Raw genomic sequence first — 14,759 nt, 5'->3', positions numbered from 1 at the left:
TAATGTCCAAAACACAAAATAAGGCAACCTGAAGTAAAACTAACGTATGCTCTACTAACACCAAATGGTCTTAAATTAGATTAAGGCATCTCCCATCAAAATATGTTCATTAAAATTCTATGCATGTAGTAAGAGAGATCCAGCTGGGTAGGAGCAGTTGAGAAATATAATACATAGCTGTGTTATGTCTGAAGAGGGGTGGGGATCTATTCTCTGTGACTATAGATTGTGTGCTTACACATCTGTGCAAACTCCTCTCCTCAAAATCACCAAATGCAAAGAACATTTCACAAGGAATATGAGGAAGGCCCACTGGGGCTTTCATTTTTACAAGATTATCATATGAAATGTTTCAGATGAATAACTGGTTTTCTGTCACGTTAATCAGAAAAGCAGTGTTAATCATTCTATCCCTTTTTTTTTTTTTTTCTTCAGGCTGTTAATTTGAACTATTAACATGACTGGAGAAAACAATATGGTGGTGTACTATTTGGTTTAGAACACCTTATTCTATATGAAAAAAAAATCTCATCTGCAAAAGATGAAAAAGCAGTATTTGAATGCAAAATATAAAAGTGAAAGTGTTTGCAGCATGTGATTTTGATAAATTACATTTTTTCTTAATGTCAGTGGTACGGATATGTTACAAGTGTTTTAGTAACCCACTGTTCCTGCCCTGTACAGCAAGGTCTACTAATCACCGACCTGCAGAAAGTTCTGTCTCCACTGGCTCATCAGCCAGTAGTTTTGGCAGTGGATACAGCATGGATAGCGAAGGCAGCAGCAGTGCCACAGGAGAGAATAATCTGTTTCCCATCCCAAGAATGTAAGGCTTTTCCTTTAATATACTGTATCCTCCATCCACAATTTATAGCACTTTCACTTGTCAGTCATTTTCCGTAGTGTCCTCTGCAGACTTGAGTTATGCAGTAGAAGAGCAGCTAAGTGAGGAGAATTCCCTAGAGTTCATCCTTTTATTCTGCTTTGTTGAACATTGAATTGTTAATAACCAACCAAACCTCTGTCTCAACCTCATGAATTTCTTCCTGTCACACAAGAGATGTGCTAGTCTCAGCCTTTGATGAAAGTGTGTAGAGATGGACTTGACTTATGTTTTAAAAGTACAACTATTGTAGGATTGAGAAAGTTTAGTTCAAGTTTGCAGATTTTTCTCCTTCTATGAAGAGGTGTTACCAGTGCAAGTGGAATTCATACTCTGGATATAGCCCAACTTCTCCCAAGTTTTGGGAGTTTCAGTAGAATTTCTCAGTTCTTGTCTGGAAAAAGCTTTTTGGTACAGAGTCCCTGTAGGAATTATCCATCTACTATCAGTGTAATGATCCTTTAAAATTATTTAACTTTCAAAATCTCTTACCTAGTTAAGTACTCCACAGAGAAAAGTTTTGCCAGGATTTTTTCCCCTCAACTCTGTCAGCATGCACTGTCACTTAGCAATTTCATTTATATTCCCTGATAGGAGGAAGTGACTTCTGATCAGGTTAATGATTCTGGCCAAAAAAAAAAATTATAGATTGATCGTTCTCAAAATATTATTTGGTGGTCATTATTCATTCATTGTCTGCAAGAGTCATTCAATATTTTTCTCTGGAACAAAAGTTTTTTGCTTTTCCCTTGAAGTGGTGAACTATTAGTCACAAAAGACTTAATCTTCCTAGAAAAAACTTGAAGTAAAAATTCTCTAGAACTGTGATATTTCTGAGTATTTATCATTTTCAAAAATAAAGCCAAATGGTATCTGTCTACAGCTTGTTAGTAACTAAAGGGAAAATAGAGATAAATCTAAGACTTCAACCTCACCTTCAGACTCTAGGAGGATTACGTGAGCTCAGGCTATAGGGTGCCAATTGTTTGATTTTCATTGGACTTTTCGCTCACGTTTTTCTAGGCTAAAAGGGGGGAAAAAAAGATGATCTTTGTCTCTGACAACCTCAAAAGAAAAAGAAAAATACTGGGCTGTCATTCCTAGTGAGAAAAGTAAAGATGCCTAAAATCTTTGTGCAGAGAAACACAAGATGGAGCTCTCAACAGAAATTTTCAGCTCAAATATGCCAAATTTGAGTTTAAATAACATAATTTTCTATGTATTGACTGGCACTGTGACAGTATCTACAGTTACTTGCTATTTGGCTGACAGACTCATTGGTCTCTTAAGCCTGAAATCAGCCCCACTTCCACTGAAAAGCAGGAGGAAGTATCCACAGCTTCAGATTTTCACTTATAGCAATTTGTTTTCATTAATCATATTTAATTAAATAAAATATATCCAGGTCTCTCATTTTTTATGGCTACACTATTTTTGTTTTTATTATGGCATTTTAAAGTAAATTATTTATATGCTGATGTTAGACAGAGTCTTTAAAATTACACAGGAAATTTATACAGACAGGACCTGCTTCATTTTTCATGTTAGTCTCCAGGGTTTTACATAGTAATATAATGAAAATGAATAACAAAACAACTGTTTACAATCAGATCATGGAGATGATGTTTAAAATAGATAACTGTTTCCATTTTGAATTCTGTATAAAAAGTCTTAATTATCTGAATATACGTATGATTGAAATATTACTCAAGATTTGCTTTCGCACTGGCTTGATAATGACGTCAGGGACTCTGACATTGTACTGTGATTCAGCACATCTATAAGACAACAGCTCATCACAGTTTGGGTGTGAAGTATCAAGTAAGCTAAATATTTTTAGGTATCTTGGCATTTAAAAACCTTTTTGGTTATAAGCTCCCTGTTTAGACTAAGTTTCTGGTCTATGAATAGAAATTGTTGGTTATGCTGAATTTTAAACTCTTTATTTTAATCCAAGTGTTTTTAACCACAGGAACAATTAGTCTTGAAGCAAAATAAAATAATTAAATAGTGACACCGTGGGAATTGTTTGATGAGGTAACTAATTAGAATACTTGCCAGTATTAAATAGCTATAACTATCAAGGGAAATTAATAATTATATACAGTTACACACATCTGAATATATCTCGTAAAGTCTTTCTATTCTGCATTTTTTTAAAATACTCTTATTATCCAGTTGTAATATCCCTGAAAGCTACTCATGTTCTTATCTCTGATAGAGACCAGATTCTCTATGCTTTTGTCCTGTGTAACCCTTTATAGCAGTACAATGTCTGTAAAATTAAATTTATTTTGAATGCAAAGGTGAAAAGCAATTGAACGATGTATAAGGAATACAACCCTTGGGACAAATAATTCTTGCATCATATTTGTCATGATTTATGAAGCATTACCTACAGAAGAAGAAAATAATAGCTTTCAGTTAAAACTGAATAAAAAATCACTTTAAAAACTGTGATTTTATACTAATTTTTTAGTTCCCTATGAATTTAAACAACTTCAGACATGAAGCTGGCTCACAAATAGCAAAGAACAGTCATGACCCTTTAAGCCCCAAGGAATCACATGCAACTGAAGATAATGCCTTATAGTCTCAATCACAGCATTCAGAGTCCTAAGGGAAAAAGAAAACTAGAAGCACAAATGTTTGAGAATGATTGTAATCATGTCTTAGAGCTTGCAACAAGTATGTTTAAGAATAGCTTATATTTTACCTAACTTTCATTGCCTAAAAATAGACATCAAGATTCTGATGCAGGTTCTTTCTACATAAAATGCAGGAAAATAGGGAAATCCAGAGCATGGTTTATTTCACTCACTTTAAGATTAATGTAAGTCTTCAGAATTGTTTCTTATGCTAAATCAAAACTGTAAAGTAAAGCAATCATTTAAGAACAACCACAAATATGTCTTACCTTTGAAGTAATGGTGTTGTAGACCAAATATCAACTTTTGTGACTGCTTATTTTATATTTGACTGTTGACTGTAACAAGATAAAGTAGGAAGATATGGAGCCCCAGACTGTTGTGGGGCAGGGAGCAGACAGAACCTGATGGACCCAATCTATAAGAATGTACAGGCTTAGCAAGCAGCTGCCTTCAAAAGACAAAAAGATAATATTCTTAAAAGAACCAAGCCTCGTTGGCTTAAGTGTATCATTGTTTTAGCTCCCATCTCTATATGCCTTTATTGATGACAACCACCATATCTTTTAACAGAGGGAAGATGAGCCAGAATGGACAAGAACCAGTAAAGCAGTCGGGAGTGGGAGTAACCGATTCAGAAGGTAAAAAGAAATACAAACAGCTCTACAGTGGTACCCCATGTTTGTAGGAAGGATATACCTACTTCATTTGCTATGAAAAATTAGTCTATGCTTTCCTTGTATTGTAGAATAAAATCCTGACCTTAATTTTCTCTGGGGCCCTTTACACAGAACACCGATGTAATGAGTCTTCAGTTCAAATGAGAATGGTGTCTTACCTGTTTATTTAAAGTAATTAAATAGTTAGATAACAATGAATAATATATAATAGTATCTGTCTTCTGGTGTTCATTGCTTTTCAAATAAAAAATACAAAGTATGGAGCTGACTCAATACTATTGGATTCAAAGGAAATATCTAATGCCTACCAGGCTTTATTTTTATAACATTTTAGAATATTTATTTCATAAAGCAATTATTAATGTTAGTGTTTACATAAAACATTAATTTTAAATAAAAATATTAGCTGAGCAGGCTTGGCTGCTGCACTTAATGCAGATGCACAATAATGAAGCCTTTATTGGATTGGGAAATCCTGAGAGATTATTTTTGGTCTTAATGTGGTGCTGACAAAGAAGGAGATATTGTAATATTGGAGCTGGAAAGTGCCTGAGAATGACTTTCAAAATTTCGTAGGGAATGTGTTTATCTTTTTTGTGTGTAATGATGGATTTCATTACATGAAAATGAAGAGTGTTTCGTACTGAAGGACACATTATAAAAATTCCATTTCCCTTTACATATAAGGTATGTTCTTTCAAGTGAATGTTTATGTTGACCTCAAATATAAAACTTAATTATCATGAACTTCATTTTATTAAAATAAGACCTTTATCATTTAGATTGATTTTAATGCAGCTTTGAGATATTTGTTAATTTATACATTGAAATTTATACATATAATTGATAAATTGATCTTAAATAAGTTTAAAAAAATCAACATTTTTCAGGTTTCTAGAATCTCTATACATGGAGAAATAATTGCTGTTTCTATATTTGAGGTAAAAGCAGTCTGACATTCCACAGAGTTGAAGAAATCAAATTAGAATTTACAGGTAGATATGTAAAGCTCTCTTTTCCAAAGCAAGAATCCTTACCTGTGTATATGCATTTTACTAAATATTTCCATATATAATATTCATAATACAAAAATACTTGATAATCTGCTTTATCAAATATCAAATATTTTGATAATCTGCTTATCAATCTTCAATTTCTTAATAGTATATTTAAGCATTTGAAAAAAAATCTGTTTTTTTAAAAGAGAAATGGTGGGATGAAAATAAGAAGTTGGGAATTTTAATTTTTTTTTGGTCCTGATGAGTTTTATCCAGAATTATAATTCTAAAAAAATACCTTTTCATAATTTTGTTCATCATAAGTTGTCCCTTAGGTTCTGTCTTGGATCTTAAATTTCAGAGCCTAAAAATAAAAAATATTTTCATTTCTTATTTGCATTATTAAATAACCCCAAAACCCAAACAAAGCTAAACAAAAAAAAAAAAACAAACAATACCCAAAACACCTTTTGAAACATTCTGAAAGATGTGTATACAACATTTGGTCACTGAAATTACCTTTCCAAAATAATGTTTCTTCTTGTCTTCAAAACTTGCAAATAACTCAAGAGCTGCAATTCCCTAATTTTCACTTATGATGCAATTCACCTCTGCTACCGTGGGAACTCTAAGTGTTACAACTCCTAGTCTGATAAAATGACTGGTTCTTGTTGAGGTTTTTTTTGCCATTGAGAAAAGCTGGTGCAGCCAGCCTGGATTTTAGTGTCTGATTTGTAGCTGACTTAGAGGGGAAAGGTCAAAGGATAAATTAAACTAAAAGCTGGAAAACAATTCAAAAGCATTTCAGTTTCAGCATGCAAATATATTTTGGGGAAGTAGTTCAGAATTTAGAGGAACTCAAGATTAACTGAGAATTACTTCAGTATTACAGATTTATTGCGGTATTGTTTTTATAGATGAATAAAAATGAATGAAAATCTTAAAACCATGTCTTTTCTGTAGTGCACTTATCTGTGTTGTGGACCAGATATGCTCTGCAATTAAGTGGAAGTAAATATTCCTTCCCATTTTTCATTAAATGTAGAGAGCTCCCATAGCTGACATTTGTATTCTTATTTGCAAAGAATAACTTACTGTTACATTTAAAACCTTTTAATACTGGTACTCTTTTTTTACATTTTCAAATATTCTTGGGGCATAACTTCTGTAAAAAGTACCCAGTGGGTTAGTCTCTTTAAAATGGTGCAGAATCAATTTAGTTGCTTGAACATGCAGATCTGCTGCTACGTGAAATGTTTTAGTCATCCAAGTCATTCACACAGGCCTGACAAATATGGCAGGGGACTTAGAGGATCTTTAAGACAAGTAGCTGACCAAAGCAAGGTAGGACCTCAAATGTCAATGAAAACTGGTTTCTAGGCGTCTGAACCAAAACTGTAGCAAGAGGGTTTGAGTTCAGCTCACGAGAGTATGACATCAAAATTTAGGCATTTACATAAGAGGAATCATCAGGAAAAAAATGCTCCTTTTGTAATTGTTGGCCCACTTATGTTAATGTTTTTTTTTGGGAATAGTTTTTATGCTATTAACCTGTATTAGTACAACTACAAGTAAATCCTGGAAAACAGTACTATTTACTTTGCTGACAAAACCAAATGGTCAATATAAACAACTGTGATTATGGCTATGATAATCTTTGTTTCTCTGAATATATCATCTTGTCATATTCTGTATTTTTTTCCTACTCAATAATATAAAAAAAAGTCAGAGTTTTGTTCTTGGACACCGTTTTAGGTATTTTTATGATACGCATTGTTGCATGCTATCTTACTCTGGGCATTCTGCCCTGGGTGGATGAAATACTTCATCTTCTTAAGCTTCAGCAAATCTTATTATACATATTGTGATCTTCATTTCATTAAGTTATGCAAGCCAATTTCTGTATTTGTTTCAGAAAGTGCAATATACCTTGTACAAAGATTTCTTATTACATGGTTGGAGTGTTATAGACATTACAAAAAGCCCAATTGCACCTATGTAAGGATTGAAACTAACAATTAAAAGCACGTGATTAATATCTTGATTCAATTGTAGATCATGATTGGTCTGTCCTATGAAGTTGCTCAGCCAGTAGGTTCCAGATGGAATTTTCCACCTACCAACCATTCATCCATTTAAAAAATATATGGGAAAAATGATTTTCATGCATTTTAAAAGTGTGACTTTACTGGGTAATCCCAAGAGGCCATTATTTCTAGTAGAAGAGAGATATATAGATACAAATAGCATACAAATTGTTGTTGAAATGTTGGATCGTCCCCTTTTGAAGACTCTATATGCATGCAAAATATCATTCCTCAGTCATTATAAGCACTGAGGTTCATCTCAAGCAAAGACTCTTTTAGGAATTTTTCAGGGGGGTTTTGAGTGAATGAGTACTCACCGTGCTTCTGTCATCTTCTGTGGCTGGCCTTATTGTTGTGAGAATTTTCGATCAGAAAATTCTAATCCTTCTATAGGAAGAGTGTAGTACCTCACCCACATCTTCCAAGAGAGTGGGGCTTTTTACCTTTTTTTTTTTTTTTTTAATGCCCTCCAGTCCATGAATACCTATGTCCTGAATACCAAAAACTTCTCTTCACTGTTCTGCCTTTGTGATCTTTCCAGTGGTCCTTTGAGCCTCATCCTTTGACCATAATAAAACCAAGTTCTCTATGTAAGAAACTGTCTCCCTCTACAGGTGACTGAACCAGAACAGAAATTTTCAGAGTGTTCTAGTAAAGCCCCAGTAGGTATATTTCCATAGGCCAACAGAAGGAATATATTTGTACTATTTCAAACTCTAACAGTGCACACGTACTTATGGAACTTTTACAAGATGATACAGTAGAGATATGCACTTATTTAGTATAACCTTTAGTGAAGTCTTTCAGGATTTCCTTTTTTTTTTCTTTTTTTCTCATCCTATTAGTTGCCTAAATTACAGATTAAAGAAAAAAAAAACCAAAAAGCAAACAGAATGACAACAAACCCCAAACATGCTCTGTGATCATATTTTAACAGGCAAATTTTACAGTACTGGGGGGGTTATTTAACCTATTCAGTGTAATCTGAGATAAAAAACACCCTTTTTTTCTTAATTCTTGAGCTTTGTGGTTCATCATCCAAACTAAGAAATTAAGTTTTAAAAGTTTAATTTCTTATCTCCATATTTCAATAATTAAGGCAGTCTAATCTTTATCTATGAGAAAAATATTCAAAATACCACAGAAACCTTAAAATATTCTAGGGAGTCATTCTAATAACATTTTGGAAAGTTGCATGACCTCTGTAAGAGAGTGACTGGGAATCATTTGACTTGTAAGTGTTCCTTTAAAGCTTTCTGAACAGTCCTGGTGAAATTTTCATCCGTCCTCTCTGTACAGAATAGACCCTGGAGCAAATTGTCCTGCAACTGTATCTCACTGTCTCTTGAAGAGGAGTACCCGGGAGCAATAAGTGGATTAGCTCTCTTGAGTCAAATAAGTCATGAAACAGACAGAACAGGCACAGCTAAGTAATGCCACATTCTTCAAAGAAATTAAAACTCAAAAAAGAATTCATTCTCCTTTTACTTGCTCTTTAACTAGGCTAGAGTAACACTCTTTAAACCACAAGACTCACTGTAGTATGATTGAGAACAGACTAAGGGCTTGCTGAATCTCAAACCTTAAAAAATTAGCAATTTGATTTCTTTTAAATCCAAAGGTTGAAAAATCAGAAGTATAATATTAGTCCTTATGAGGATGTTCAGTGAAAAATGTTCTAATATTAGACCTTTGACCAGAAAGTTATAAGAGGAGAAAAAAGAAAGATGAAGAAATTTATTGACAGATAATTATGATACAGTTACTGAGATTTGAAAATACTTTTGCATATGCACAAATCTATACTTTGATGTCTGGGTTTTCCAGGCTGAAAATAGGAGGTTTACTGCAGATGAGAAACTTTTTTGCATTAGAACAATCAGAGAGACAGAACACCTCTCTTATGGAGACAGACTAAGAGAGTTGGGGCTGTCCAGCCTGGAGCAAAGAAAACTCTGGAGAGACCTTGTTGTGGCCTTGCAATAGATAAAGGGGACTTATAAAAAAGACTAACACTTTTTACCAGGGCCTACAGTGACAATGGTTTTAAACTGAGAGTAGATTTAGATTGAATAAAAGAAAGAATGCTTTACAGTGAGGGTGATGAGGCACTGGATCAGCTTTCCCAGAGAAGTGATGGATGCCCTAACCCTGGTTTAAGGGTTCAAGGACAGGTTGGATGGGGGTTTGAGCAACCTGGTGTAGTGGAAGGTGTCCCTGCCATGGGGTGGGCTTGGAAGTAGATGATCTTTAAAGATCCCTTCCAACCCAAAACATTCTATGACTCTTTGATATGAAAGAGTTGACTATGATTTTTGAAGGGTTCAACACACAAACTACAACTATGCCTGCTCAGTGTGAGTGGTGATCTGGGAACTGCTGCCCATTCAGGTGTTTGACACTTATAAAAACATTTCCCTCCTTCAGCAGTGATTTCTTCTGTACCTTTGATTAGGAGCATCAGGCACCCACATTTCTCACACTTCATCCAGTGTTTTGAACAGATAAGTCAGTAACTCTGTGCCAGGAAAATTCCACTTCCTTTTTAGTTTCTTGCCTTTGGATTGTTTCAACTACTGAAGCAACATCAGAATGTCACATGTATAGTACTGGGTAGCAGGAATCTGAGAACTGTTATTTCCAAGATAAATTGAGAGTATCTTTACATAGCATACAACTGCTCATTCCTATATTTATGTCAGGAAGTGACTGAATAGACAGAGGAACTGTGCCTTTACATGCTGAAGGTTACAGCAAGAGTAATCTTCAATTTACCTACAAATCATAAACTAGCATGTATTTGTTTTTCTTAAATTTAGTTAAACTGAACTGGACTGAAAATTTTTATCTTCTGTAATATGATTCCTGACTCCTAGCAGTATAACTAACAGTATACCTAACAGTATATAGATCAGCAATAAATGACCAAGTCAGAAGCAGTCACTTTCACCACAGCAGAGAATAGTTCCATGTTTCTGGACCAAGGCTTGATCCAATTCTTTTTAAGACCTTTTGAGACTGGTATCTCAAAACCACAGGAGGCATCACCTATTTAGGTCAAATACTATCTTTGACATTTTCTGCCTTCCCAATAACTCAAATAATTCAGGATTATTGCACATTTAATCCTAATATCTACTAAAATGTATGAGAACCTGGAAAAAGTCTGGACTTGCAAGTATTTTTCTTGAATCAACAAAGCCTTGTATTGACCAAGTATGAGACTGTTAACTTGATTGTAATGGATATTGATCCATGGATTGAAAGAGAAATACAAACAATCTGAAATGTTGCCAACACTGACTTGAAGAGTGGTTGAATTGCATTTTTTGATTTTGGGTTCATGTCACGTACATAGCAAAAGTAATTGCTGCACCTTCTCATTGTCTTTCCTCAAGAGCAATATAAACCTGTTAATCTCTTTTTTAAAATCCATTTTTAGTGGCTGTAATATCTGCTTTTATAGTCCTATTGTTCTTCTGATTTACATGTAGAAGAGGTCTTTTTGTGCAATAAAATATTACTGATTAAAATGTGATCCTTTCCCAGGAAGATATCTAATTGAAAGAAGAAGAATTGCCAAACTTCTCTACTATCTCTATAAATAAAAAGGCTAAAATTCAACCTGACTTTGTTTAAACTGTCTTTAATATAAAATCACAACCTTGATTTCTGCCATTGCCTTCTACCAAGGGTCTGACATCTACTACGTGACAGCATAATTTTAATCAATGCCAACAAAATTTAAAGCAGAAAATACCAGCAAGGGTAATTTCTCACATGAGCAGCTGCTACATTACAGAGGAAAAAAAGGACATAAGGAAATAAGAACACAAGTACTGAAAGCACTTGCAGATAGCCTGTCATATGTTGATTTTAAGAATTGAAAAGACCAGATATACTCTTCTGTCACAGAGGATCCCTAACAATAAATCAGGCCTTTGCACTGACAGTAGTCCTTATACTCTCTCTTTTTAAAAAAGAAGTCTATATTTTATACATGCTCCCTTAAGCTAGGAATAGCCTTGCTACTAATGCCTAAAACCCACACTGAAAAAAGTGAGTCAAGATAAACAACAGCAGCCTCATAAACATAAGCATTATCAGCTTCCTCTCTAAAGTCTAAGTATTTTTTATCTATCCTCAATTGGTCCCACATTCTAATTTCCCACCTGGCTTTCCAGTAATAATTGGAGCAATTAGTTCTGCCTTCCTGAGGTATTTGCCAATATAATCCAGCTGGTCTTCCCAAAAAGAAGCAAGAAGAATTTAAATAAAAATAAAGATTGCAGCCAGAGATAAAAAATAGAGGGATAAAAAGGACAAGTTCTGTGTTCTTGTATCCACATCACAAACAACATTGATTTACAGTGTTACAAATCAGCCTATTCCTGAATTGTCACTATAAAGTGTCATCAAGAGAGAAATAAATAATCCAGGAAGACTGTGATTAAGTAGTAGCTAGCCTACAGTTGCTGCAGTTCTGAGTTCTGTATGAACTTTGACTAAAAGGGTATTCGCTCTTAAATTATGTCTCAAGATAATTCTAAAAAAACCCTGATTTTTTTCCAGTTTTGTTTCTAAACATTCTGCTTTTCCCATGGGATCTGTTGAAATTTTAAAAAAATTACTAAGATGACAAAACAAGGAAAAAGCTAAAAAGCATAAATATTTCTTCTGAAAACCAAAATATCACCCCTTTTTAGTGGTACTTCAGTAGTCACCTGGAAAGCTAATTTGTTTGCCTAATATTATTAATCACTTTTATTGGCCTAGCTCTTAAATACATTTCCATTAATGTAAAGTTTCTTGGAACTTTCAGAAAGTTTCTTCTAGTAACTTCGTGGAGTTGCAATGAGCTCAGGGTGTTTGGGCTGGGAATCAGCATGCTGATAACTCCATCAAAAATCTGACAAATATACATGGTTTCATTTCAAGGGAAGAAAAAAAAAAAGGGAGAACTCTGTACCTTTTAATAAGATGTAGTTATGATGGAAATCTGATTTAATACTACCTGACACATTTAGTATAAATACCAGTTAATAATGAAGACTGTCAACACTGGAAAGGAAAAAGAGGGATCCCCTCACCAAAATGGAGTGAAGGTGTTGGAATGTGATTAACTGAACCTGACCCTTCTCTGGTGTAAGTCTGAAGAAGGGCTGCTTCACCTAGTGCATTATTTAAAACCACCTTGAAACAGAGTCACTTTTCATGATGAATGTTCATTTAGGATCAGTAAAAGTCAGGTTGAGGCATTGATATGATAGAACGTGAATTGCTAAGTCCTAAATTATTTCCCTTCTGTCAAGAAAAAGAAACCAGGACTTACCAAGTAGGGCTTTTAAATGTCAGCTTCCTGGAAAATTCAGGTGATCTCTTCCATTTAGCAGTACGATTAGGACCTGGAATTGTGTCCATACTCCGAGGAAAAAAAGTAAGTAAAATAGATGTGTTTTACAGTCAATAATGTTCAGTACTCAGATACATATAGGCTATTCTGTAGCAGGAATGGTGTTAAGGGGGCTTCAAGAGGTCATCCCAATGATTCAAGGCACAATATTTTTCCTAAAAGGCTTTTGTTAACTTGCACCAAAAAGTCCTTAGTGGTGATAGAGACTTTACAGCTTCATTACTCTGTTCTGCTGCTTGATTATCCTTAACAGTAACATTAAGAATATGTTCTAGCTATGTTCTAGCCCAGTTGTTTACTGAAATTAATACTCAAGGACAGAAATAAGAATCCAAATCCAAGAGCTTTCATTCACAAATATAGCATATTTTATCAAGCACTTCCTGAAAATAGATTATTCTAAGCTTGCCTACAAATGATAACACAGTGGTTTCTACAGAAGAGTTCTGTATTAGAAGTTCACTTTTGCTGTATTTATTTGAAATGTTAAAAAGAAACAAAACTCAAGATTGTCATAACCTGTGTCTATACCAAACAATCCTTTGTAGCTCCTTAATGTCTTAAGATTCTTAAATATTTTTTAGGACAATTTATAACTTACTTAGAAATTAAACTATTATGCTGGGGATTCAGAAAAGAATTTTTTTTATTTACTCTCACATGTTCTTGAACACAGCCCCTTTTTTTGGACTGATATTCAGACTGTTACTTTGGAATACTGATTAAATACAGATAAATCTAGAGCATTTCCAGGTGGGATCACATGGCAAGCTAAAATTAAACTTCAGCTGATCTTTATTTTAGCATGTGAGAGTCCTCAAAATTATTGGACTGTAAATTGTGTTCCAAGAGGGAAGGCTTTAAAAATCAGTTCATTAGAACGAATATAAATCTTTCCTATGATGTCAATGCCTAGATATGTCCAAGTCTTGTGGTAGAGAGTCTATTTTCATATCTATAACTATAAACTTGTGCTTTGTCCCCACTTTATTTTCAGATTATGTGCTTTCCATAATGTTCATTATTACATCCTATGACAGTAGTCTTGCAGGCTTGCAGCTCTAATGAAATGTGTTACCCACTGCAGCAGTATGCGAGTAATGGTTTGTCTGTTAAGGAAAAGCTTCAGTGTGTGTATTTCTCATAAAGAATTCCTAAGAGTTTTTCCTGTAAAGGCATTTGTAATTACTTTAGGCTAATATACATTGGTCTTCCCTTTTGTGCATTATTTATTCTGACATTACTAGGCTGTGATTGGGAGGGAATCAAATGGACAGAAGACTAGACAAATCTAGTTGCTCAAAGTAACGTACTGTGTGTGTAGATGTTGATGCAAAAGTTTGTTTATCCTTATCTGCAAAGGGATTCAGAGTCTTCAAACAGAGGTGTATTCTGCTGTTTTAAATACTCCATTTTTATACCTCAATCCAGTTGCTGTTCCAGAAAGTTATGGATATCCCACAGATTCTTGATCACATCTGCCATTCCAGATCAGATACTTCAATTTCACTAACAAATCGTAAATGAACCCAGATCCACATGTAAATAGACATAAACCTGATTCTTCTTACAGCCAAGGCTGTATTCAAGCTTTCCTTCACTGTCAGCTACCTGGAGTGCCAGTCCTTTTCCACTATCTGTTAAGAGCCAAAAGACTATAATGAAAATTTAAAGCATTTATTTTAGCTTCTTTATCTAATGTTTAAGTGGATGATATCAAATGAGATTAATGCTTACGAAATGGTCCTGGGTTTACATGTATGTTAATGCCATTCATTGCGGAAGTCTTTGTTTTCTGAAACACCCTTTGGTATGCTTTCTTTCTGTCATACCTTCTTTTTTAATATTTCTTTAGATTTTTTTTTTTTTTTTGTCTGCCACAATCTGACTGATTGAGATGGGATAACAGCATGACTGAATTTACATGCCTTGGAAAATGCACAAATGTTTTGGACATCAGCCGGGTCAAACATCTGATACATTCACCTGCCTTCATGTTTCACACTGCTGTAGTACCTAGAAGTCCACATTCTTTTCAGAAGCCTGGTAA

General features: G+C 34.3%; 1 protein-coding gene across 1 annotated transcript in view; it reads left to right on the top strand.

The window, feature by feature from the left end:
• Nucleotides 1-14,759, top strand: part of PCLO (piccolo presynaptic cytomatrix protein) — a gene marked incomplete at both ends in the record, with an annotated part of 318,636 nt that overhangs the window by 274,510 nt on the left and 29,367 nt on the right. Inside the window, 2 exons of the mRNA XM_082280339.1 lie at nucleotides 685-826; nucleotides 4,105-4,172. Of these exons, the coding sequence (XP_082136465.1) occupies nucleotides 685-826; nucleotides 4,105-4,172 (210 nt within the window). The remainder of the gene's footprint in view (nucleotides 1-684; nucleotides 827-4,104; nucleotides 4,173-14,759) is intronic.

This window comes from Coloeus monedula (genome assembly GCF_965178545.1).
Source record: "Coloeus monedula genome assembly, chromosome: 4".
Taxonomy (NCBI): Eukaryota; Metazoa; Chordata; class Aves; order Passeriformes; family Corvidae; genus Coloeus; species Coloeus monedula.
The sequence above is the reverse complement of the archived record's forward strand: the minus strand, read 5'-3'. Positions and strand labels throughout refer to the sequence as shown.